At 47.8% G+C, this 25954-nt stretch overlaps 1 protein-coding gene across 1 annotated transcript in view; it reads left to right on the forward strand.

Moving 5' to 3' along the window:
* The window catches only part of galntl6 (polypeptide N-acetylgalactosaminyltransferase like 6), a 1584079-nt gene that overhangs the window by 1435155 nt on the left and 122970 nt on the right, over positions 1 to 25954 (forward strand). The window contains exon 9 of the mRNA XM_070895622.1: positions 19300 to 19521. Within this exon, the coding sequence (XP_070751723.1) occupies positions 19300 to 19521 (222 nt within the window). The remainder of the gene's footprint in view (positions 1 to 19299; positions 19522 to 25954) is intronic.

The raw sequence follows: 25954 nt of genomic DNA on the forward strand, positions 1-25954 counted from the left end.
TTGGGGATGGCATCAAACAGGAAATTAGGATGCATGCAATAAAGGTACAGCAGTTATCATAACATAAGAACATAAGAATTAGGAACAGGAGTAGGCCATCTAGCCCCTCGAGCCTGCTCCTCCATTCAACAAGATCATGGCTGATCTGGCCGTGGACTCAGCTCCACTTACCCACCTGCTCCCCATAACCCTTCATTCCCTTATTGGTTAAAAATCTATCTATCTGTGATTTGAATATATTCAATGAGCTAGCCTCAACTGCTTCCCTGGGCAGAGAATTCCACAGATTCACAACCCTCTGGGAGAAGAAATTCCTCCTCAACTCAGTTTTAAATTGGCTTCCCCGTATTTTGAGGCTGTGCCCCCTAGTTCTAGTCTCCCCGACCAGTGGAAACAACCTCTCTGCCTCTATCTTGTCTATCCCTTTCATTATTTTAAATGTTTCTATAAGATCACCCCTCCTCCTTCTGAACTTCAACAAGTAAAGACCCAGTCAACTCAATCTATCATCATAAGGTAACCCCCTCATCTCCTGAATCAGCCTAGTGAATCGTCTCTGTACCCTCTCCAAAGCTAGTATATCCTTCCTTAAGTAAGGTGACCAAAACTGCACGCAGTACTCCAGGTGCGGCCTCACCAATACCCTGTACAGTTGCAGCAGGACCTCCCTGCTTTTGTACACCATCTCTCTCACAATGAAGGCCAACATTCCATTCACCTTCCTGATTACCTGCTGCACCTGCAAACTAACTTTTTGGGATTCATGCACAAGGACCCCCAGGTACTTCTGCACCGCAGCATGTTGTCATTTCTCTCCATTCAAATAATATTTCCTTTTACTGTTTTTTTTCCAAGGTGGATGACCTCACATTTTCCGACATTGTATTCCATCTGCCAAACCTTAGCCCATTCGCTTAATCTATCTAAATCTCTTTGCAGCCTCTCTGTGTCCTCTACACAACCTGCTTTCCCACTAATCTTTGTGTCATCTGCAAATTTTGTTACACTACACTCTGTCCCCTCTTCCAGGTCATCGATGTATATTGTAAACAGTTGTGGTCCCAGCACCGATCCCTGTGGCACACCACTAACCACCGATTTCCAACCCGAAAAGGAACCATTTATCCCGACTCTCTGCTTTCTGTTAGCCAGCCAATTCTCTATCAATGCTAATACATTTCCTCTGACTCCGCGTACCTTTATCTTCTGCAGTAACCTTTTGTGTGGCACCTTATCGAATACCTTTTGGAAATCTAAATACACCACTTCCATCGGTACACCTCTATCCACCATGCTCGTTATATCCTCACAGAATTCCAGTAAATTAGTTAAATATGATTTCCCCTTCATGAATCCATGTTGCATCTGCTTGATTGCACTATTCCTATCTAGATGTCCCGCTATTTCTTCCTTAATGATAGCTTCAAGCATTTTCCCCACTACAGATGTTAAACTAACCGGCCTATAGTTACCTGCCTTTTGTCTGCCCCCTTTTTTAAACAGAGGCGTTACATTAGCTGCTTTCCAATCCACTGGTACCTCCCCAGAGTCCAGAGAATTTTGGTAGATTATAACGAATGCATCTGCTATAACTTCTGCCATCTCTTTTATTACCCTGGGATGCATTTCATCAGGACCAGGGGACTTGTCTACCTTGAGTCCCATTAGCCTGTCCAGCACTACCCCCCTAGTGATAGTGATTATCTCAAGGTCCTCCCTTCCCACATTCCCGTGACCAGCAATTTTTGGCATGGTTTTTGTGTCTTCCACTGTGAAGACTGAAGCAAAATAATTGTTTAAGGTCTCAGCCATTTCCACATTTCCCATGATTAAATCCCCCTTCTCATGGGTGACTTTAATCTACATATAGATTGGGCTAACCAAACTGGTAGCAATACGTTGGAGGAGGATTTCCTGGAGTGCATAAGGGATGGTTTTCTCAACCAATATGTCGAGGAACCAACTAGAGAGCTGGCCATCCTAATTTGGGTGTTGTGTAATGAGAGAGGATTAATTAGCAATCTTGTTGTGCGAGGCCCCTTGGGGAAGAGTGACCACAATATGGTAGAATTCTTCATTAAGATGGAGAGTGACACAGTTAATTCAGAGACTAGGGTCCTGAACTTAAGGAAAGGTAACTTCAATGGTATGAGGCGTGAATTGGCTAGGATAGACTGGAGAATGATACTTAAAGGGTTGACGGTGGATAGACAATGGCAGACATTTAAAGATCACATGGATGAACTTCAACAATTGTACATCCCTGTCTGGCGTAAAAATAAAACAGGGAAGGTGGCTCTACCGTGGCTAACAAGGGAAATTAGGAATAGTGTTAAATCCAATGAAGAGGCATATAAATTGGCCAGAAAAAGCAGCAAACTTGAGGACTGGGAGAAATTTAGAATTCAGCAGAGGAGGACAAAGGTTTAATTAGGAGGGGGAAAATAGAGTATGAGAGTAAGCTTGTAGAGATTATAAAAACTGACTGCAAAAGCTTCTATAGATATCTGAAGAGAAAAAAATTTGTGAAGACAAATGTAGGTCCCTTGCGGTCAGAATCAGGTGAATTTATAATGGGGAACAAAAAAATGGCAGACCAATTGAACAAATACTTTGGTTCTATCTTCACTAAGGAAGACACAAATAACCTTCCGGAAATACTAGGAGACCGAGTGTCCAGCGAGAAGGAGGAACTGAAGGAAATCCTTATTCGTCAGGAACTTGTGTTAGGGAAATTGATGGGATTGAAGGCCAATAAATCACCAGGGCCTGATAGTCTGCATCCCAGAGTACTTAAGGAAGTGGCCCTAGAAATAGTGGATACATTGGTGGTCATTTTCCAACATTCTATAGACCCTGGATCAGTTCCTATGGATGGGAGAGTAGCTAATGTAACCCCACTTTTTAAAAAAGAAGAGAGAGAAAAAACAGGGAATTATAGACCGGTTAGCCTGACATCGATAGTGGGGAAAATGTTGGAATCAATTATTAAACATTTAATAGCAGTGCATTTGGAAAGCAGTGACAGGATCAGTCCAAGTCAGCATGGATTTATGAAAGGGAAATCATAAATCTTCTAGAATTTTTTGAGGATGTAACTAGTAGAGTGGACAAGGGAGAACCAGTGGATGTGGTATATTTGAACTTTCAAAAGGCTTTTGACAAGATCCCACACAAGAGATTGGTGTGCAAAATTAAAGCACATGATATTGGGGGTAATGTATTGGCGTGGATCGAGAACTGATTGGCAGACAGGAAGCAAAGAATAGGAATAAACGGGTTATTTTCAGAATGGCAGGCAGTGACTAGTGGGATACCGTGAGGTTCAGTGTTGGGACGCCAGCTCTTTACAATATACATTAATGATTTAGACAAAGGAATTGAATGCAATATATCTCCAAGTTTGCAGATGACACTAAGCTGGGTGGCAGTGTGAGCTGTGAGGAGGATGCTAAGAGGCTGCAGGGTGACTTGGACAGGTTAGGTGAGTGGGCAAATGCATGGCAGATGCTGTATAATGTAGATAAATGTGAGGTTATCCACTTTGGGGGCAAAAACAGGAAGGCAGAATATTATCTGAATGGTGACAGATTAGGAAAAGGGGAGGTGCAACTAGACCTGGGTGTCATGGTACATCAGTCATTGAAAGTTGGCATGCAGGTACTGCAGGCGGTGAAGAAAGCAAATGGCATGTTGGCCTTCATAGCGAGAGGAATTGAGTATAGGAGCAGGGAGGTCTTACTGCAGTTGTACAGGGCCTTGGTGAGGCCACACCTTGAATATTGTATACAGTTTTGGTCTCCTAATCTGAGGAAAGACATTCTTGCTATTGAGGGAGTGCAGCGAAGGTTCACCAGACTGATTCTCAGGATGGCAGGACTGACATATGAAGAAAGACTGGATCGACTAGCCTTATATTCACTGGAATTTAGAAGAATGAGAGGGGATCCCATGGAAACATATAACATTCTGATGGGATTGGACAGGTTAGATGCAGGAAGAATGTTCCCGATGTTGGGGAAGTTCAGAACCAGGGGTCACAGTCTAAGGCTAAGGGGTAAGCCATTTAGGACCGAGATGAGGAGAAACTTCTTCACTCAGAGAATTGTGAACCTGTGGAATTCTCTACCACAGAGAGGTGTTGAGGCCAGTTCGTTAGATATATTCAAAAGGGAGTTAGATGTGGCCCTTACGACTAAAGGGATCAAGGGGTATGGAGAGAAAGCAGGAATGGGGTACTGAATTTGCATGATCAGCCATGATCATATTGAATGGTGGTGCAGGCTCGAAGGGACAAATGGACTACTCCTGCACCTATTTCCTATGTTTCTATGTTTCTTTGTAAAAACTTTATAAGCTGATGGTTTCTGAGAGCAGCAGTTAAGAGATGTGTCCTAAGCACAGAGTCATAGAATCCTACAGCGCAGAAGGAGGCCGTACAGCCCGTCGTGCCTGTGCCGGCTCTTTGAAAGAGCTGTCCAATTTAGTCCCACACCTCAGCTTTTATCCCCATAACTCTACAAATTAATCATCTTCTAGTAAATGTCCAATTGCCTTTTGAAAGTTCCTACTGAATCTGCTTCCACTGCCCTTTCAGGTAGTGCATTCAAAATCTTCACACTCTCTGTGTGAAGACATTTCTTCTCATTTCCTCTCTAGTTCTTTTGTCGTTTATTTTAAATTGATAATCCATTGGCAACCGACCCACTTGCCAGAGGGAAATCATTTCTTCCTACTTGCTCCATCAAAACCTCTCATAATTTTGAACACCTCTATTAGTTCTCCCCTTAACCTCCTCTGCTTCAAGGAGAACAATCCCAGCTTCTCCAATCGCTCCACATAACTGAAGTCTCTCATTCTTCTTAAGTAACTGCCCTCAAACAGGTAGGTTTTAATGAGCATCTTAAAGGAAGAGAGAGAGGTAGAGAGACAGAGAGATTTAGGGATAGAATTCCAAAGCTTAGTTCAAAGGCGGCTGAAGGCAGTGCCGCCAATGGTGGAGCAATTAAAATCATGGATGCTCTAGAGGGCAGAATTGGAGGAGCGCAGGTATCTCAGAGGGATGTAAGGCTAGAGGAGATTACAGAGATAGGGAGTGTAATGTATGCACTTGTGAGTACGCTCACAGGTTTATAGAGCTGTGAGTGGGAGTGGCTTAGCCAGTCACATGATGTTCACAAGACTCAATAAAACCCCAGGCTATTGGGTTTGGGGGATCCACGATGAGGCAGGTGGTTATGAGCCTGGTGGATGAACTGGTAATGTGTAGTGTGATTGTTACCCCTTTGCTAATAAACCAACTCATTCTTAATAGCAATGTATCACTATGAATTCTTAAGCAAAGAACCCATGAAGCAAATACATTACAGGGAGGGGCGAGGCCATAGAGGGATTTGAAAACAAGGATGAGAATTTAAACTGGGAGCCAATGTAGGTCAGTGAGCAGAGGGGTGATGGGTGAGCAGGTCTTGGTGCAAGTTAGGACACGAGCTGCCGAACTTCGGACGACTTCACTAGTTGTAAAGCACCTTGGGACGTCCTGAGGGTTTGAACAGCGCTATAGCAACACGTGTTCTTGCTTTCTCTTTTTAAGCCAAAACAGTTCTGCGCAATTTCCCCTTGACCCCAAAACGTAATTGAGTGAAAATTCCAGGACATTGGTCGAACATTACAATTTACATTACTCAATCCTGAACGCCTGCATTGCACAGATGACATTCTTCATGGTCCAGAACATGGTGTTCAATGGAGTGTGTCTGTGCTAATCTTCGCCACCTTCAAACCCGTGCTCAGGCAAATATTCATCATTTTGAAAAGAGTGCAGTTAACATGACAGCTGTGATTTGTGTCATGTAATTGTTAGCAGTGCAATCTACACGAAGGAAACTACCCACTAACTATTCTATAGTGGCAGGATAAGTCCTTAAATAACATGGAGTTTGACAAAATGTCTCTTTGTTGTTCAATTATCTTTTCAAGTCAAACTAGATATGTTGTTTAGCCCGAGTCCGTGTTCCACATATTTATAGAGTGTGTGAGGTTTCAGCCCCACTTCCATTATTTGAAGAGGCTGCTCCTCGATTTCTGGTTGCACTTCAGTCCCACATTCCTGATCATTGGGAACCCAGTGCGGAGGGAAGCGGACAGGTCAGAGGGCCTCCTCGTGGGACTGCACCTGGGCCTCGCAGCGGAAGTCGAGGGGGTCGTTCAGCCGAGACTGCCTGCCTCTCTTCCGCGGCTACGTTCGCGCCCGGGTGTCCCTGGAGATGGAGCACGCGGTGTCCACCGGTACGCTCGCGGCCTTCCGCGATGGGTGGGCACCAGAGGGACTGGAGTGCATCATCACCTCCGGCAACCAAATTTTGATATGATTTGTTAGGTTTTCTTAGAAGCTGATTAAGCAGTTGTAGATTGTTTGACTCTCAAAAGGTATGTTGCTTAGTTTTTTGAGCATCTCCCAAAAGTGCCAAAGCCCTTTACATACAATGAATTACTTGAAAGATTCTTGTTTAGTATAAGTCAATAAAATGGGCAGACAGGATTGACAAAGTATTTTAATTTTAATCTTTGTAACAAATAATGCAATTAGCCCACATTTTATTATTGTTTTACATAATAACTATCAGACACGTCTTTTAGGGGTATTATGTTAATATACTGCCAAATGAAAGTGTGCATAGTTATCAGTGCAGGAATAAGTGCAGTTTTGACACATCTATCACGTCTAATTATGCAGTTATCCAAGCTCAATGACCACTTGTGCCTGAAATTAATAATGAAGAGAAAAGTCTGGGCAACTCGTGCATCAGTCGGGAATCTGTGACCTAGCTAATGCTACACAGCCCCTTCTGGGACATTTGCGAATGCACGCAGGCAGAAGCCGCAAATCAAGTCTAAATAAGATCTCCCCAGATGGGAGCTAACTTCGCTGTCTCTCAGTCGGCTGTCAAACCTGTCAGATGAAGATGGCAACCTTTTCAGGAAGCATGTTAATTGGAGGCACATCAGCTAAACGTGCTTCTTAATCAGCGGGTGTCTCCACGGGGCACAGAGTTCAACCAGCCAGCCCAGCACAATGTGCACATAAATACTTAAAGGCTTGTGGTACAAAGAATGTTATGCTTATTCTGTGGCAAAGTTTTTACCATCTTCTCAATTACTTTTAAGTTGTTTACGAAAAAAAAAATGTTTCAAGAAAAGAAAGAGTGACATGGATTTATTTAGCACCTTTCACAACCACTGGCCGTCTCGAAGCGCTTTACAACCAATGAGGTACTTTTGGAGTGTAGTCACTATTGTAATCATCATCATCATAGGCAGTCCCTCAAAATCGAGGAAGACTTGCTTCCACTCCAAAAGTGAGTTCTCAGGTGACTGAACAGTCCAATACGGGAATGACAGTCTCTGTCACAGCTGGGACAGACAGCCGTTGAGGGTAAAGGAGGGTGGGACTGGTTTGCCGCACGCTCCTTCCGCTGCTTGCGCTTGCTTTCTGCATGCTCTCAGTAACGAGTCTTGAGGTGCTCAGCACCCTCCCAGATGTTCTTCCTCCACTTAGGGCGGTCTTTGGCCAGGGACTCCCAGGTGTCAGTGGGGATGTTGCACTTTATCAAGGAGGCTTTGAGGGTGTCCTTGAAACGTTTCCTCTGCCCACCTGGGGCTCGCCTGCTGTGTAGGAGTTCCAAGTAGAGCGTTTGCTTTGGGATTCTTGTGTCGGGCATGCGAACATTGTGGCCCGCCCAACGGAGCTGGTCGAGTGTGGTCAGTGCTTCAAGGCTGGGGATGTTGGCCTGATCAAGAACACTAACGTTGGTGCGTCTGTCCTCCCAGGGGGGGTTTTTTATCTTGCAGAGACATCATTGATGGTATTTCTCCAGTGATTTGAGGTGTCTACTGTATGGTCCACTGTTGTAATGTGGGAAATGCAGCAGCCAATTTGCACACAAGCAAGCTCCCACAAACAGCAATGTGATATTGACCAGATAATCTGTTTTTTTGTTATGTTCATTGAGGGATAAATATTGTTCAGGACATCAGGGATAACTCCCTTGCTTTTCTTCGAAATAGTGCCATGGGATTTTTTATGTCCCTTGAGAGAGCAGACGGGGCCTCAGTTTAACGTCTCATCTGAAAGACGGCACCTCCGACAGTGCAGTGCTCCCTCAGTACTGCACTGGTGTGTCAACTTAGATTTTTTTGTGCTCAAGTCCCTGGAGTGGCACTTGAACCCACAACCTCCTGACTCAGAGGTGAGAGTGCTACCCACTGAGCCACAGCTGACTAAATTAAAGCTTTATTTATATAGCACCCTTGATGATCTCAGGACAGCGGCAATGATTTGCGTTTATTTAGCATCTTCACAGTAGACAAATCAGACAAGCATTGACATCGAGCCCAAGAAGGAGACAGTAGGTCAGTTGACCAAAAGCTTGGTCAAAGAGATACGTTTTAAGCAGCACCTTAAAGGAGGAGAATGAGGTAGAGAGGCAGAGATGTTTGGAGAGGGAATTCCAAAGCTTGGGGCCCGAGCGGCTGAAGGCACGGCCGCCACCATTGGGAGAAAGGAAGTGGGGGATGGGCCAGAGAACGTAGAGCCTCTTGGAGGCCTGTAGGGCTGGAGTAGTTTACAGAGATTGAGAGGGGCGAAGCCATGGAGGGATTTGAACATGAGCATGAGAACTTTAAACTCGAAGCGTTGCCGGACCGGGGGGCCAATGTCGGTCAGCGAGCACAGGGGGTGATGGGTGAATGGGACTTGGTGCAAGGTTATCACAAAGCACTTCTCAGTCGACGAGCTATTTATGAAGAGTAGTAATTGTTGTAATGTGGGGAATCTTGCAATGTCTGGTATCTGCTGCCTCGCGATAAAACTCTTTGCAGGCTGCAGTTACACCATCAGTATTGTATCACGGCCGTCCTTACCCGGTCTGGCCTACATGTGACTCCAGACTCACAGAAATGTGGTTGACTCTTAACTGCATCTCAGAAACTGGCTACTGCGCCACTCAATGGAAATTAGGGATGGGCAATAAATGCCAGCCTTGCCGGCGACGCCCACATCCTGTGAACGAATAAAAAAAAGGCTCTTTCTCGGAGTCACAGAGTCAACGTCGTGCAATGTCCTTCCGAACACTATTCTGGGATGCCCATCACCACAAGGACTGAAGTGGCTCAGGGAGAAGGTCTAGCACCAACTGGGGTTGGGCAATAAATGTGACCTTCCCAGTGTTGCCCACATTCTGAGTATAATTACTTTTTTTGAAGGCAATATTTACGCATAAATGGCTATATGAGGCCTCGTGACAAATCCCTGCCCGTGAAAGGCCCCGGGAAGTTTTCCTACACCTGTGACCTATACTGCCCACCCATCCACTGTTTGGTGTTTGCACCGAAATGTTCTGCCTCCTTCCCTTTTACTGAGAGGTGTTGCCGGTTGCCAGGTGTCAGTAACCACGCTGGAATTGAAGCTAAAAGCCACCTTTTTGAGGATTTATATTTGAACGTTGATCTTTTGTTGCTCAGTATTGCGTTTTTGCTGCTTCTTGCAGGCTTGAGCACATAAATCTAGGCCGACTCTCCAGTGCAGTGCTGAGGGAGTGCTGCACTGTCAGAGGTGCCGTCTTTCGGATGAGATGTTAAACCGAGGTCCCGTCTGCCTTCTCGGGTGGACGTGAAAGATCCCATGGCACTATTTCGAAGAAGAGCAGGGGAGTTATCCCCAGTGTCCTAACCAATATTTATCCCTCAACCAGCATAACAAAGACAGATTATCTGGTAATTACCACAGTGCTGTATGTGGGAGCTTGCTGTGCGCATGTTGGTGCCGCGTTTCCCACGTTACAACAGTGACTACACTCCAAAAGTACTGCATTCGCTGTAAAGCGCTTTGGGACGTCCGGTGTTCATGAAAGGTGCTATATAAATGCAAATCTTTTTTTTCTATCTTTCAGCCGAGCTAATAACCGTCTTCTGTGTTCCAAGTGTCAATTCTCTCAATCTCTGACCTCTCCCTGACCAATCTTACTCACTACCGGTATTGCACAATGGACAACATGCCTTTGATTTTTTTAAATCTGAGTGCATCCATCACAGGAGCATTCTGCTTCCCTTCCGTTATGAGCAGAAGAGGAGGAGACAAAGAGAAAAGAAAGACTTGTATTAGCACTTTTCCCAACCTCGGGATATCCCAAAGGGCTTTACAGCCAATGAGGTACTTTTTGAAGTGTAGTCATTGTTATAATGCCGGAAACACGGCAGCCAATAGCGCACAGCAAGCTCCCACACACAGCACTGACCAAATGAATCTGTTTTTAGTGATGTTGGTTGAGGGATAAATGTTGCCCTGGACGCCAGGGATAACTCCCCTGCTCTTCTCCGAATAGTGCCGTGGGATCTTTCACAGCCACCTGAGAGGGCAGACAGGGCCTCAGTTCAACGTCTCATCCGAAAGACGGCACCTCCGACAGCGCAGCACCCCCTCGCTATTGCACTGGAGTGTCAGTCTGGATTTTGTGCTCAAGTCTCCGGAGTGATATTACACCACTTCAAAAATACTTCATCAGCTTTAAAGCGCTTTGGGACGACCTCAGATTGTGAAAGGTGCTATAAAAATACACGTTTGTCCTTTTCTTAAAGAGCAAAAAGGACATAAAGCTAAAAGTGGCCTTTTACCACTCTCCTAAGCTGTATCTTCAAAAGCGAATAAATCACTGCGGTAAACCGTTAAGCAGCAGCAAAGTGCGGAGGAACCTTTGAGAAGTAAAACGCTAATTAACAGTGCCAAATTTTAGATTTGACCTATTGCCACATCCTTTCCAACTGTGCTTTTAAATACCTCCCCGCCGCCCCCCCCCCCCCCGGCCCTCTCGTGTTGTATTAACAATAGGTGTTCGTCCTGGTTCAGTGGACCTCTTCCATCGCCCTTCAGCTGAGAAAGGAAGAGGGAGATGGGCATGGAAACTTTCTAAACTTTCGTTTTTCGGTGAGGTTAGTACTGGGGAGGAAGCAGCTGATCGTGCCCGCACTCTCCTGCCGTTAAATTTCAGCTGTCAAGCAACGGAATTCTCTCAACGCACCCTTTGCCACTTTGCTCCATGCCAGGTCCAGTTGGCTACCTTGGGTGTGCCAGCTGTCCATCGCACTCCGCCCATACCTGTTGCCGTAGTGTGGCGCAGACCTCGAGCGAGAGAAAGAGAAACACAGAGAAAATGAGTCAGAGGGCAGCCACACCAGCGTGCCTTGCATTAAAATTTAAAAGGATCGTAATTGGGTGTAAATGATTAAGTACAAATAACGGACTTTTATTCCTTTAATTATGTGGCAGTAACAATTTAATTGCCACAGCCAACACAAAAATATGTGTGTGTGTGTGTGTACATAGACATGAGCTGCTGGGTGCAAAGACTGTCGAAGTGCAGACACGATGTGCACATCATGTAGTAATCAATAAGCAAAATAGTGTGTGGCTGTCAGGGCATCTGCAGGTCCGCTATTCGATGGATTAAAGTATAACGCTGCGTTTGTGTCTAACCTGCAGTCATTTGATAAAGATTTCTGCCTCGAAACTGTGCTGCCGTTAAGAGAGCTGGGTAGTTTCACACTGACATGCCACCCTGTTGAATGCGGCATGGCTTTGACTGCAAAGCACTGGAGAAAGTCAAAAACAGATTTAGCAGAATGATCATTTGGACACTTGGGCCAAAATTGCCCCTTTTTATAGCTTCCGGGAGGCGCTAACAGGGCGCTAATGACTTATTGCCCGCGGGCGGGCAGCAAAAGCGACCTGCTCAGAATTGCCCCTGGGATGCCACGGGCCAAAACAGCATCAATTTAATTCAAATTGTGCGCACCAAGTGAGGTGCAGGGCAATTTCACCACCAAATCGCCTATCAAACGCTTTCATAATCTTAAAGACCTCTATCAGGTCACCCCCCCCCCCCCCCCCCCCCGCCTCAGTCTTCTCTTTTCTTGAGAAAAGAGCTCCCAGGACTGTTCAATCTGTTCAGTTCTACCCTTCGAGTCCGCTCCGCCATTCAATGAGATTATATGAGATTATGGCTGATCTTCTACCTCAACTTGATTCCCTTCGGTGGGGGGGGGGGGGAGGGCGGGGTGAAATTGCCCCAGATGATTCACCTCCGCAGGGGGGTAGAATGGTGGAAGCGAAGCGGGAGGCATCGCCCTATGCCAATCTCGTGTCCCACGGGGCAATGTCCCCCCCAAGGAGCGCAAAGGAGTTGGCGCAGGGCGATAAGGGGTCAACGCGCACGACGATAACAGCGCAAGCCCGTTTTCATCCACGGCAACACGGGGCAATTCTGGGCGGGTCGTTTCCGCCACCCGCCCCCGGACAATAAATCATTAGCGCCCCGGGGCAATTTCTCCCCCAAGCTGTTTCCACTTGTGGGCAAGCCCAGAACTAGGTGCCATAAATATAAGATAGCCACTAATAAATCCAATTCAGGGGGAACTTCTTTACCCAGAGACTGGCCGAGAATGTGGAACTCGCTGCCACAGGGATAGTTGAGGTGAATCTGGTCCTGGATTTGTAAAGGGGATGGAGTATAAAAGCAGGGAAGTCTTACTACAGCTATACCAGGTATTGGTGAGGCCACACCTGGAATACTGCGTGAAGTTTTGGTTTCCATATTTACAAAAGGATGTACTTGCTTTAGAGGCAGTTCAGAGAAGGTTCACTAGGTTGATTCCGGGGATGAGGGTGTTGACTTATGAGGAAAGGTTGAGTAGGTTGGGCCTTTACTCATTGGAATTCAGAAGAATGAGAGGTGATCTTATCGAAATGTATAAGATTATGAGGGGGCTTGACAAGGTGGATGCAGAGAGGATATTTCCACCGATAGGGGAGACTAGAACTAGGGGGCATAATCTTAGAATAAGGGGCCACCCATTTAAAACTGAGATGAGGAGAAATTTCTTCTCTCAGAGGGTTGTTAATCTATGGAATTCACTGCCTCAGAGAGCTGTGGAAGCTGGGACATTGAATAAAGTTAAGACACAAATAGACAGTTTCTTAAACAATAAGGGGATAAGGGGTTATGGGGAGCGGGCGGGGAAGTGGAGCTGAGCCCATGATCAGATCAGCCATGATCTTATTGAATGGTGGAGCAGGCTCGAGGGGCCGTATGGCCTACTCCTGCTCCTATTTCTTATGTTCTTATGTTAATAGCGCAGATGCGTTTAAGGGGAGGCTAGATAAGCACACGAGGGAGTAGGGAATAGCAGGATAAGCTGGTAGGGCGAGATGAAGAGAGATGGGAGGAGGCTTGTGTGGAGCATAAACACCGGCATGGACTGTTGGGCTGAATGGCCTGTTTCAGTGCTGCAAATACTACGGAGCTATGTAATAGTAAAAGCGAGGTTACCCAGAGACTTCAGCTAGAAATTTGGCCTGAGCGTCATCGTAAAATGGGTCGTGTTGCATTGGACGGCCGTTACAGGCCCTGGCTTCAATGGGATCGAATATCGGGCAGAGCCTGGCAATATCGCCCGCTTCTCGCTGCCACGCAAGACGGGCTTCAACCCCTTTGATGGGATTGGATTAACTATCACTTCTTCAAAGGTACTGCCTCCCCCCACCCACCCAGAGTGGCTGGGGAGGCGGGGGGGGGGGGGGTGGGTGGTGACTGAAAAGCAAGCCCATCCCCATGTACATCGTCCAATGTTCCGTGTAGTGTTCCGGAAGGAAGGAAGAGTACGTGGCATGTGGTCAACACTCAATGACCACATCGTGACATCGGGCCATTCATCGGCACTGGTTTTGCTTGTTTTTACCATAAAGAATTGATAGAAGGAAAAACCACGAGGGCTTGAATATCTGAAGTAAAATACAGAGGGCGAGACTTTCAAGTTGTCGCCCGCATGGAAAACTGGCATTGAGGATCATCCACACGTCATAGAATTCTGGTTCCGTCGAAATCTGTGGAGATAAAAATCAGATGGTTTCTGTATTCTCTCCCTGAGCCTCCCCACCTCTCCACTTCTCTCTCCTCCTTTAAGATGCTCCAACATTACAACAGTGACTACGCTTTAAAAGTACTTCATTGTCTGTGAAACCCCCGAGACGTCCTGGATTCGTGGAAGGCGCTATATAAATGCAGGTCTTCCTTCTTTTTTTTTCTTTAACATAGGAACATAGAAACTAAGTGCAGGAGCAGGCCATTCGGCCCTTCGAGCCTGCACCGCCATTCAATATGATCATGGCTGATCATGCAACTTCAGTACCCTATTCCTGCTTTCTCTCCATGCCCCTTGATCCCTTTAGCCGTAAGGGCCGCATCTAACTCCCTCTTGAATATATCTAACGAACTGGCCTCACCAACTTTCTGTGGTAGAGAATACCACAGGTTCACCACTCTCTGAGTGAGGAAGTTTCTCCTCATCTCGGTCCTAAATGGCCTACCCCTTATCCTTCGACTGTGACCCCTGGTTCTGGACTTCTCCAACATCAGGAACATTCTTCCTGCATCTAACCTATCCAATCCCGTCAGAATTTTATATGTTTCTATGCGATCCCCTCATTCTTCTAAATTCCAGTGAATATAAGCCTCGTCAATCCAATCTTTCTTCATATTCAGCCCTGCCATCCCGGGAATCAGTCTGGTGAACCTTCGCTCCAATCCCTCAATAGCAAGAATGTCTTCCTCGGATTAGGAGACCAAAACTGTACACAACACTCTAGGTGTGGTCTCACCACAGCCCTGTACAACTGCAGTAAGACCTCCCTGTTCCTATACTCAAATCCTCTCGCTATGAAGGCCAGCATGCCATTTGCCTTCATCACCGCCTGATGTACCTGCATGCCAACTTTCAATGACTGATGTACCATGACACCCAGGTCTCGTTGCACCTCCCCTTTTCCTAATCTGTCACCATTCAGATAATATTCTGCCTTCCTGTTTTTGCCACCAAAGTGGATAACCTCACATTTATCCACATTATACTGCATCTGCCATACATTTACCCACTCACCTAATCTGTCCAAGTCACCCTTCAGCCTTTTAGCATCCTCCTCACAGCACACACTGCCACCCAGCTTAGTGTCATCTGCAAACTTGGAGATATTACATTCAATTCCTTCGTCGAAATCATTAATGTATATTGTAAAAAAATCTTTGATCAAGCTTTTGGTCACCTGTCCTAATCTCTCGTTATATGGCCCGGTGTCAAATTTTGTCTGATAATGCTCCTGCGAAGCGCCTTGCTACATTTTACGACGTTAGAAGTCGCTATATGAATGCAAGTTTTAGTTGTTGTTATCGGTTTATCTGAAATGCTGTTTCCTGGGCCAATCCACCCCCAAGTAATTTTAGTGGTATCCCCTCACCCTTTAAGGAGGGAGGCAGAGGAACTTGATTGCCGTGTGGGGTCAGGTATGGAACCCCTTTTTCATTTTAGTTTCATTCTTGGAATATGGGCAACGTTGACAAGGCCAGCATTTATCGCCTATCCCCAGTTGCTCGTGAGAAAGAGGTGGTTTGATGCAACTGAGTGGCTTGCTAGGCCACTTCAGAGGGCATTTAAGGGTCAACAATTTTGGTGTGGTTATAGTCCAAACCAGGTAAGGACAGCAGGTCCTATTGGGTATTCATGTTCCAGTTGAGTTTTTACCAGAATCTGACAGCTTCATGGTCACTTTTACTGCTACCAGTTGCTTATTCCAGATTTATTTATCTCAACTGAATCCAAATTATCATACTGCCGTGGTGGGGTTTGGAGTCACATTATCCGGATTATCTGTCCAGGCTTCTCGAATTACTAGTCTAGTAACATAACCATTCGGCTACCATACACCCTAACTCCACCATTAGTTTGGGATTTCCAATGGACCTCCATCCACAGCACAGAGTTATGCCAGATTTGGCACCATTTCCACTCGGTTGCTATGCAACGCCACAGAGATGGACAAATTAAATGACGTACTGATTCCATGACTTCTGAGGTCATAATTCATGCTATATCATAGGACCTCCTTATCTCTGTAGTCGCCTCCACTTTTACAACCCTCTGAGAACCCTGCATTCTTCCAATTCAGGCCGCTAGCACGTACCCCAACTTTCACACCACCATCAGTGGCCTTGATTCGAGCCTTTTGGCTAAGATCTGCATAACTAACCTGACCAGCCACCATGACCTCCGGGTGGTTTCTCCCTGGTCAGGAAGGTATATGCTTACATTTTTGTAAACAGGAGGTGGGTGGGATGGCTTGACCCATCCACCTCCACGGAGGTGTGTGGGGGACCTGACCCATCCACCTCCATGGCACGAACCTGGTATTGCAGTACTTCCAGGAACGGTGCAGTGGCTCTAGGCCTTTTGGCTAAGAGCATTGGCGCAGAGTGATCCTTGACTGGTGCAGGGTGACCTCTGGCGTTTGACAAAGAATTGGAACGATTGGAACGATTGGACACGAATAAAAAAAAAAAAAAAAAATCAGTGGCCTTGACTTCAGCTGCCTCAGCCCGAAGCTCTGGAGATCCCTCCCTAAACCTCCCCACCTCTCTACCTCTCTCTCCTCCTTTATGACGCTCCTTGAAACCTACCTCTTTGACCAAGCTTTTGGTCACCTTCCCCAATATGTCCTTATGTGGCTTGGTGTCACATTTTGTCCGAGTACACTCCTGTGAAGCGCTTTGGAATGTTTTACTACGTTAAAGGTGCTATATAGAAACATAGAAACATAGAAAATAGGTGCAGGAGTAGGCCATTCGGCCCTTCGAGCCTGCACCGCCATTCAATGAGTTCATGGCTGAACATGCAACCTCAGTACCCCATTCCTGCTTTCTCGCCATACCCCTTGATCCCCCTAGTAGTAAGGACTATATCTAACTCCTTTTTGAATATATTTAGTGAATTGGCCTCAACAACTTTCTGTGGTAGAGAATTCCACAGCTTCACCACTCTCTGGGTGCAGAAGTTTCTCCTCATCTCAGTCCTAAATGGCTTACCCCTTATCCTTAGACTGTGACCCCTGGTTCTGGACTTCCCCAACATTGGGAACATTCTTCCTGCATCTAACCTGTCTAAACCCGTCAGAATTTTAAATGTTTCTATGAGATCCCCTCTCATTCTTTTGAACTCCAGTGAATACAAGTCCAGTTGATCCAATCTTTCTTGATATGTCAGTCCCACCATCCCGGGAATCAGTCTGGTGAACCTTCGCTGCACTCCCTCAATAGCAAGAATGTCCTTCCTCAAGTTAGGAGACCAAAATTGGACACAATACTCCAGGTGTGGCCTCACCAAGGCCCTGTACAACTGTAGCAATACCTCCCTGCCCCTGTACTCAAATCCCCTCGCTATAAAGGCCAACATGCCATTTGCTTTCTTAACCGCATGCTGTACCTGCATGCCAACCTTCAATGACTGATGTACCATGACACCCAGGTCTCGTTGCACCTCCCCTTTTCCTAATCTGTCACCATTCAGATAAAAGTCTGTCTCTCTGTTTTTACCACCAAAGTGGATAACCTCACATTTATCCACATTATACTTCATCTGCCATGCATTTGTCCACTCACCTAACCTATCCAAGTCGCTCTGCAGCCTCATAGCATCCTCCTCACAGCTCACACTGCCATCCAACTTAGTGTCAACTTAGTGTATATAAAATACAACTTGTTGTTGTTGACCTTGCGAGGGAGCTGAAGCAGAAGCTTGATGTGGAGCCAAGCAGAGCCTGTTCTGGATGAGCTTGTCGCTGTCGCTGGAGGCTAGTCCTACTGAATGAATAATCACAAAATGAAAAGAAAAGTGAGATGATCTCTGAAGCACTCTACTAAAACCTTTCCAGTAAATTTACTGCAAATCATTTGTTGTTGCAAGATGTTGGGCGGGAATTTTAACTCCCCACCCCCGTTCCCCCGCCCCATGATGGGAGGGAGAGGGCCATTGGTCGGGTCGGAGGGTGTTAAATTGGCAAATTTGTCACTGCAGGATTCCTAACCCACTGCTTCCGTTTTATCTGCGTCATGTTTGGGGCGTGACCAAGCAACTGGCTCTGGAGAGGTGGGTCCCTCATTACAATATGTTAATGAGGCCCCTTTCCTGTTATTGTGGCAGTTCATTTAAATTTAACGCTTGCCAATTTTCCCAGGGCTCGAGAAACCCGGCAGCTAAAGGGAGGCTGGAGCTACCGGATCCAGCAGGTCAGTGCCCCGCTCAAGCAAATCTTCCACCGCAATCGGACGAATCCTCTCCCCCACAAACCCACCGATGTTTCCCGGTCCCCCCTTTACCTCCTGATTGCCAGTCCGGCTCACCCCCTTCCCCCTCAGCCAATCCACGATGTGTCCCAGTTGCCGCTTACCGTCCCAGGGTTGTGGCCTTCAACCGCAGGCTTTCCTGCCCAGCGGTTGGCCAATCTGTCTGGCTGCCAAGTGGGAAACAGAGTTGGAAAAAAAAAGATAATGGCGTTCGGCCGTTAAATTCGGCAGGACATCCACGTTTCCGGCATTTCCAGGTTTACACGCTGTAATGCATCCACCCATGAGGATGCTCACAGGTTTGTGGAGCTGTTGCATTGTGAGTGGCTTAGATGTTCACAAGACTCAATAAAACCCCAGTCAGTTGGGTCTAGGTCATCCACGATGAGGCATGCAGTTGTGAACCTGGTGGATGAACTGATAATGTGTAGTGTGATTGTTAAACCTCTGTTAATAAACCAAATAGTTCTTAATAGCAATGTGTTGCTATGAATTCTTAAGCAAAGAAGCCATGAAGCAACTACATTACAGCCAGCCTCCCCATTAATATCGGGGCCAATGCTACATAACTTTTATATTATTCCTGTTCCTTAAATCCAGCTCGAGAGATTTAATCGAGGTGTTCAAAATTATGAGAAGTTTAGATAGAAAGAATCTGTCTCCAGTTGCAGGAGGGTCGATAACCAGAGGACACAGATTGAAGGTAATTGGCAAAAGAACCTTGGGGGGGGGGGGGGGGGAGAGATAAGAAATTTTTTTCATGCAGTGGGTTGTTGCGTTCTGGAAAGCGTTGCCTGAAAGGGTGGTGGAAGCAGATGAGTATCAAAAGGGAACTGGATAAACACTTGAAAAGGAAACATTTACAGGGCTACGGGGAAAGAGCAGGGGGTCTGCGGGACTAATTGGATAGCTCTTTCAAAGAGCTGTTACAGGCACGATGGGACGAATGGCCTCCTTCTGCGCTGTACCATTCTATAATACAGCCAATGAGAAGTTTGAGCTCTTCAATAGAGATCAGGCAGTTTATTCTGACATGATAGCGCCGGGGTGGTAACTGTATGTTTAACGCTGTTCACAGAACTTGAAGAGAGTGGCAGATACCTGGATGGACGAGTACGCGGAGTACATCTACCAGCGCAGGCCCGAGTACCGGCACCTCTCCACGGGCGACCTCACGGCCCAGAAAGTGTTGAGGAAACACCTCAAGTGCAAGGACTTCAAGTGGTTCATGTCAGAAGTGGCCTGGGACCTGCCGAAGTACTACCCTCCCGTGGAACCCTCGCCAGCTGCCTGGGGAGAGGTGAGTGGTGGGAGAAGGGCTAGCACCAGCGCGTTGTTGCGCAGCAGTCATTTGGCAGCGTGGGGCCGGGTAACTAAGCATTGAAGTCCTGTCACGTTACGCTGTCCTTTCACCACACACTGCTGGATAACCCCGAGGGCAGCTGTAACAGTGCTCCACCTAGTGGACGACTGACGTAATAACAACTACTGCTGCAATAACAATAAAAGCTCATGTGGTATGGTCATGTGATCATCATCATCATCATAAGCAGTCGCTCAGAATCGAGGAAGACTTGCTTCCACTCTAAAAATGAGTCCTTAGGTGGCTGAACAGTCCAATACGAGAGCCACAGTCCCTGTCACAGGTGGGACAAATAGTCATTGAGGGAAAGGGTGGGTGGGACTGGTTTGCCGCATGCTCTTTCCGCTGTCTGTGCTTGATTTAAGCATGCTCTCGGCGACGAGACTCGAGGTGCTCAGCATCCTCCCAGATGCACTTCCTCCACTTAGGACGATCTTTGGCCAGGGACTCCCAGGTGTCAGTGGGGATGTTGCATTTCATCGGGGAGGCCTTGTAATGTTTCCTCTGCCCACCTTTGGCTAGTTTGCCGTGAAGGAGTTCCGTGTAGAGCACTTTCTTTGGGAGTCTCGTGTCTGGCATGTGAACAATGTGGCCTGCCCAGTGGAGCTGATCAAGTGTGGTCAGTGCTTCGTTGCTGGGAATGTTGACCTGCTCGAGGACACTAACGTTGGTGCGTCTGTCCTCCCAGGGGATTTGCAAAATCTTGTGGAGACATTGTTGGTGGTATTTCTCCAGCGACTTGAAGGTGTCTACTGTACATGGTCCATGTCTCTGAGTCATACAGGAGGGCAGGTATTACTACAGCCCTGTAGACCATGAGCTTGGTGGCAGATTTGAGGGCCTGGTCTTCGAACACCCTTTTCCTCAGGCAACCAAAGGATGCACTGGCGCACTGGAGGCGGTGTTGAATCTCCTCGTCAATGTCTGCTCTTGTTGATAAGAGGCTCCCAAGGTATGGGAAATGGTCCACGTTGTCCAAGGCCGTGCTTTGGATCTTGATGACTGGGGGGCAGTGCTGTGTGGTGGGGACAGGTTGGTGGAGGACCTTTGTCTCACGGATGTTTAGCGTAAGGCCCATGCTTTCATACGCCTCAGTAAATACGTTATGCTTAAATTGGCTGCCGCATTTCCTGCATCACGACAGTGACTACACTTCAAATGTACTTCATTGGCTGTAAAGCACTTTGAGACATCCGGTGGTCGTGAAAGGCGCTATACAAATGCAAGTCTTTCTTTTTTATTCGCTATGGTGAACTATGAATTTGAAACTTCAACTGAGGGAAGGATGGATTTTTAAGTGTGGTCACTGTGTAATGTCGGGAAACATAGTTGCCAATTTGCGCACAACAAGCTCCCACAAGCAGCGATGAATTAACTAGATAATCTGTTTTTGATGGTGTTTGCTTTGGCCAAAACACGAGGAGAACGCCCCTTGTTCTTCTCCAAATAATGGCACGGGATCCTTTCTGTCCACTCGAGCTATATCCAGCAGTGCAGCACTCCCTTCATGAAGTGGCAATTTGGATTTTGTTCCCATGTCTCTGGAGTGTGACTTGCGCCCACACCTTCTGACTCAGTGGCGAGAGCGTTACCAGTGAATCAAGGCTGGCACAGACAAAGTCCTTTGAAGCTCTCCGGGGGTTTGAGTTTGATTTATGTCAGGCAGAAGACTGATGTCAGCAAGCTATGCAATAAGACCAGATCTAGCACAAGGTTTTTTCCGACAAAAAAGCTGGTCAATAATTCGATAATTGGAGGGCAAATCATGTTTTCGCTGTATTATTAAGATAGGAACTAACTGAGGTTGATGATCCATTTCAAAGTCAAGTTTCTCCCAACTGAGAAAGAATTGATTTCCAATTCCTGTTTTCCCGAACGCACTTCTCAATACGCTCCCCCCCTTCCTGTCTTGCCAACTCCAGCTAATCCAAAATTCTTCGGGCCAATTTCACATGGAGTTCCTCGGCCGTGGCTCAGTGAGTGGCTCTCTCGCCTCTGAGTCAGAAGGTTGTGTGTGTTCAATTCCCATTCCTGAGACTTCAGCACATAACTCTAGGCTGACACGCCAGCTCTGCACTGTCGGGGGTGAAGTGTCTTTCAGATGAGACGTTAAATCGAGGCCCCGTCTGCTCTCTCAGGTGGACGCAAAAGATCCCATGACACTATTTCGAAGCAGTGCAGGGGAGTTATCCACGGTGTCCTGGCCAATATTTATCCCTCAATCAACATCACTAAAAAACAGATTATCTGGTCATTGTCACACTGCTGTTTGTGGGAGCTTGCTGTGTGCAAATTGGCTGTCGCATTTCCTACATTACAACAGCAACTATGCTTAAAAAGTAGTTAATTGGTTGTAAAGTGCTTTGGGGCATCCTGTGGTCGTGAAAGGCGTATATAAATTCAATTCTTTCTTTTTCCAATGGACGTGTTTATTTGTACTGTAAAAATGGCCACCCCCTGTCTCTGATTAGTCCCCTTGGAGGTAAGCCACACCCTGAAGTTTCTCTGGAATGTGTAACTGGAGACCAGCCCAAGTTCTCACTGACTTCATAAATTGTAACTCGATCCACTTTGACTTCCAGAAGCCACAAAGGATAGATTTCCCCAGAATCTACCAAGTGCCAGCTAAAGTCCCTTACCCCAGTGCAAGTGCGTCCCTTCCCCCAGCCAAAGGCCATATCCCGCCACCCCCCTGCATAGATGGGGCATTGTGTGTGGATTGTTAACAGGTTTATTGGGTATGAAGTGTCAGTGTTATGACTTCTGGATTTCATCCACTCCAACGATGTCGGATGTGGGTGTAAAGGAGGTTCGAAGAACGTGATTTGTCTCCCCTGAGTTCCCTCTGTCCTCCCCAACCCCCCACCCACCCGACTCTCTCCACCCGCCACACCCCCCCCCCCCCACCGCCCTATATACACACACACACCCAGGCTCTCTCTCTCCCACCTCCTCCCCAACCCAGGATCTCTCTCCCCCCACAAACAGGCTCTCTCGCCCCCACCAAAACAGGCTCTCTTCCCCCCCTCAAACAGGCTCTCTCTCTAATCCCAAACAGGCTCTCTCTCCAACCCCAAACAGGCTCTCTCTCTCCCCCCCACCCCGCCCCCTACAAACAGGCTCTCTCTCTCTCTCCGCCCCCCCCTCCAAAACAGGCTCTCTCTCCCTCCGCAAAACAGGCTCTCTTCCCCCCCTCAAACAAGCTCTCTCTCTAACCCCAAACAGGCTCTCTCTTTCCACCACGCTCCCCGCAAACAGGCTCTCTCTCTCTCTCTCCACCCCCCCCCCAAAACAGGCTCTCTCTCCCTCCGCAAAACAGGCTCTCTCACCCCCCCCCCCTCAAACAGGCTCTTTCTCTCTCCCCCCCGCAAAATAGGCTCTCTCTCCCCCCACAAAACAGTCTCTCTCTCCCCCCCAAAGCAGGCTCTCTCTCCCCCCCCAAAAAAAAACAGGCTCTCTCTCTCCCCCCTCAAACAGGCTCTCTCTCTCTCCCCCCCCAAAGCAGGCTCTCTGTCCTCCCTCCCAACCAGCGTCCCTCTCTCCTCTATCCAACCACACTCTCTCCCCCCACCTCGCCCAACCAGGCTCTCTATCATCCCTCCCCAACCAAGCTCCCTTGCTACCCCCCCCCCCCCCCCCGCAAACAGGCTCTCTCTCTCTGCCTCCCCAAACAGGCTCCCTCCCCCCCAAAACAGGCTCTCTCTCCCCCCCCCCACCCTCAAACAGGCTCTCTCTCTCTCCTCCCCCCCAAAATAGGCTCTCTCTCCCCCCACAAAACAGGCTGTCTCTCCCCCCCCCTCAAACAGGCTCTTTCTCTCTCCCCCCAAAGCAGGCTCTCTCTCTCCCCCCCAAAACAGGCTCTCTCTCTCTGCCCCCCCAAACAGGCTCTCTCTCTCCCCCCCAAAACAGGCTCTCTCTCCCCCCCCACAAACAGGCTCTCTCTCTCTCCACCCCCCCAACCAGGCTCTCTCTCCTCCCTCCCAACCTGCGTCCCTCTCCCCCCTCCCCAACCAGGCTCCCTCTCTCCCCTCCCCCAACCAGGCTCTCTCTCTCCCCTCCCCAATAATATTCTTCCCCCCCCCCTCCCCCTCCCCCAAACAGGCTCTCCCTCTCTCTCTCCCCCCGCCCCTCCCCCAGCCAGGCTCCCTGCCTGCCCATCCGGCCACTGGAGGATCAGCAAGCCCAGTCCATCAGCAGGCTCTCTAAGGATCAGCAGCACAGGTGGTCGGACTGATTCCGGTTCAGACCGCACATATGGTTCCAGCACTTCCAGTTCGGGCAGGAGGATCGGGAGCGGGAGGATCGGGGGTGGGGACTGGGCCGGGTGGGAGGATCGGGGGTGGGGACTGGGCCGGGCGGGAGGATCGGGGTCGTGGAAGGGACTGGGCGGGAGAATCGGGGGCGGGAACTCCACAGAAAAAGCACAGTACAAATAGTCACTTTGTTTTCCAATTCTTTCCAACCTCCACTGGCTCCCCATTCCCGCAGGGCCAGTTTTAAGGTAATCATCCTCATTTTCAAATTCCTTCAATCCACCTTATCAGAGGGTCTTCTCTGCCTCTTTGTGCCCAGCCTGTGCTACTCATCATATTATAAAAGCATATAGAGGCACTGGAGAGGGCGCAAAAAAGATTTACAAGAATGATATCAGAACTGTGAGGTCATACGTCAGGAAACATTGAACAGACTGGGGTCTCTTTTCTCTTGAAAAGTGAAAGCTGAGGAGGGGTGACCTAATAGAGTTCTTTAAAATTATGAAAGGTTTTAATAGAGTGGATGCAAAGAGAATGATTCTGTTGTATATGAATAAAGAGTCTGACCAGATACTGTGAGCTCAAAGTAAATTGTGACCTTAGTCTTTTATTGCAGGTCTCCAGAGTGCCTCTCCAGCCTGTGAAGCCTCCTTAAGTACCTGTGCTCCCAAGGGATTCGTGGATCCCTTGGGACTCCAGGGGATGAGCCCTCTGGTGGCTGTACAAGGTAAATACAAGTTTACATACATAACAACAAAGTCAACAGTGTAACTATTTACAAGGTGAGTCGATCTGGGGCCCTTCTTGCCCTCATTGATTGTCTCGGTGTGAAAGCTGGTGTTGTTGAATCATTTGTTGGGCTCTCGCTGGGCTGCTGTGCAGCTGGCCTTGTTGGGCTGCCTGGTGTGGTGAGTCCCGCTGGGCTGCTGCGGGTGATGGGTTCTGCTTCGTGGCCAACCGCGGTGTCGGTTGCCACTGGTGTGTATGTTGGGGGGTCAAAGAAGGTAGGGTCCAAAGTTGGTTGCTCAGGATAGTCTGTGAATCTGAGTTTGATTTGGTCCAAGTGTTTCCGGTGAATGAGTCCATTTGAAAGTTTGACCCGAAACATCCTGCTCCCCTCTTTGGCCACAATAGTGCCAGGAAACCACTTGGGACTTTGTCCATAATTCAATGCAAATACAGGATCATTGATTTCAATTTCACCTGACACATTAGTGCTATCATGATATGTACTTTGTTGAAGCCGCTTGCTCTCTATCTGTTCATGTAGATCAGGGCGACCGAACGAGAGCCTTGTCTTAAGTGCCCTTTTCATGAGCAGTTCAGCAGGTGGAATCCCAGTGAGCAAGTGGGGTCTCGTGCGGTAGCTAAGCAGAACTCAGGATAGGCAAGTCTGCAGTGAGCCTTCAGTTACCCTCTTCAAGCCCTGCTTGATAGTTTGCACTGCTCTCTCTGCCTGACCATTGAATGCTGGTTTGAACGGGGCAGATGTAACATGTTTGGTCCCGTTACGGGTCATGAACTCATTGAACTTGGCACTGGTAAAACATGGCCCGTTGTTGCTCACAAGGACATCAGGTCGCGCGTGCGTGGCAAACATGGCCCTCAGGTTTTCAGTGTTGGCAGCGGACGTCTTGCCGATATTATCTCACATTCAATCCATTTGGAGTACGCATCTACAACCACAAGGAACATTTTACCCAAAAACAGGCCTGCACAGTCGACATGGACCCTGGACCATGGTTTGGAGGGCCAAGACCATAAACTTAGTGGCGCCTCCCTGGATGCATTGCTTAACGGCGAGCATGTGTTACATCTGTGCACGCAGGACTCTAAGTCCGCATCGATACCGGGCCATCACACGTGGGATCTGGCTGTTGCTTTCATCATTACGATGCCTGGGTGGGTACTGTGGAGGTCACTGATGAAAGTGTCTCTACCCTTCTTGGGGTCCACTACCCGATTGCCCCACAGAAGGCAGTCTGCCTGTATAGACATTTCATCTTTGCGCCGCTGGTACAGCTTTATCTCTTCCTGCATTTCCACTGGGACACTGGACCAGTTCCCATGAAGCACACAATTTTTTACGAGGGAAGGTAAGGTGTCCTGGCTCGGCC

This window comes from Pristiophorus japonicus, chromosome 1 (genome assembly GCF_044704955.1).
Source record: "Pristiophorus japonicus isolate sPriJap1 chromosome 1, sPriJap1.hap1, whole genome shotgun sequence".
Lineage (NCBI taxonomy): Eukaryota > Metazoa > Chordata > Chondrichthyes > Pristiophoridae > Pristiophorus > Pristiophorus japonicus.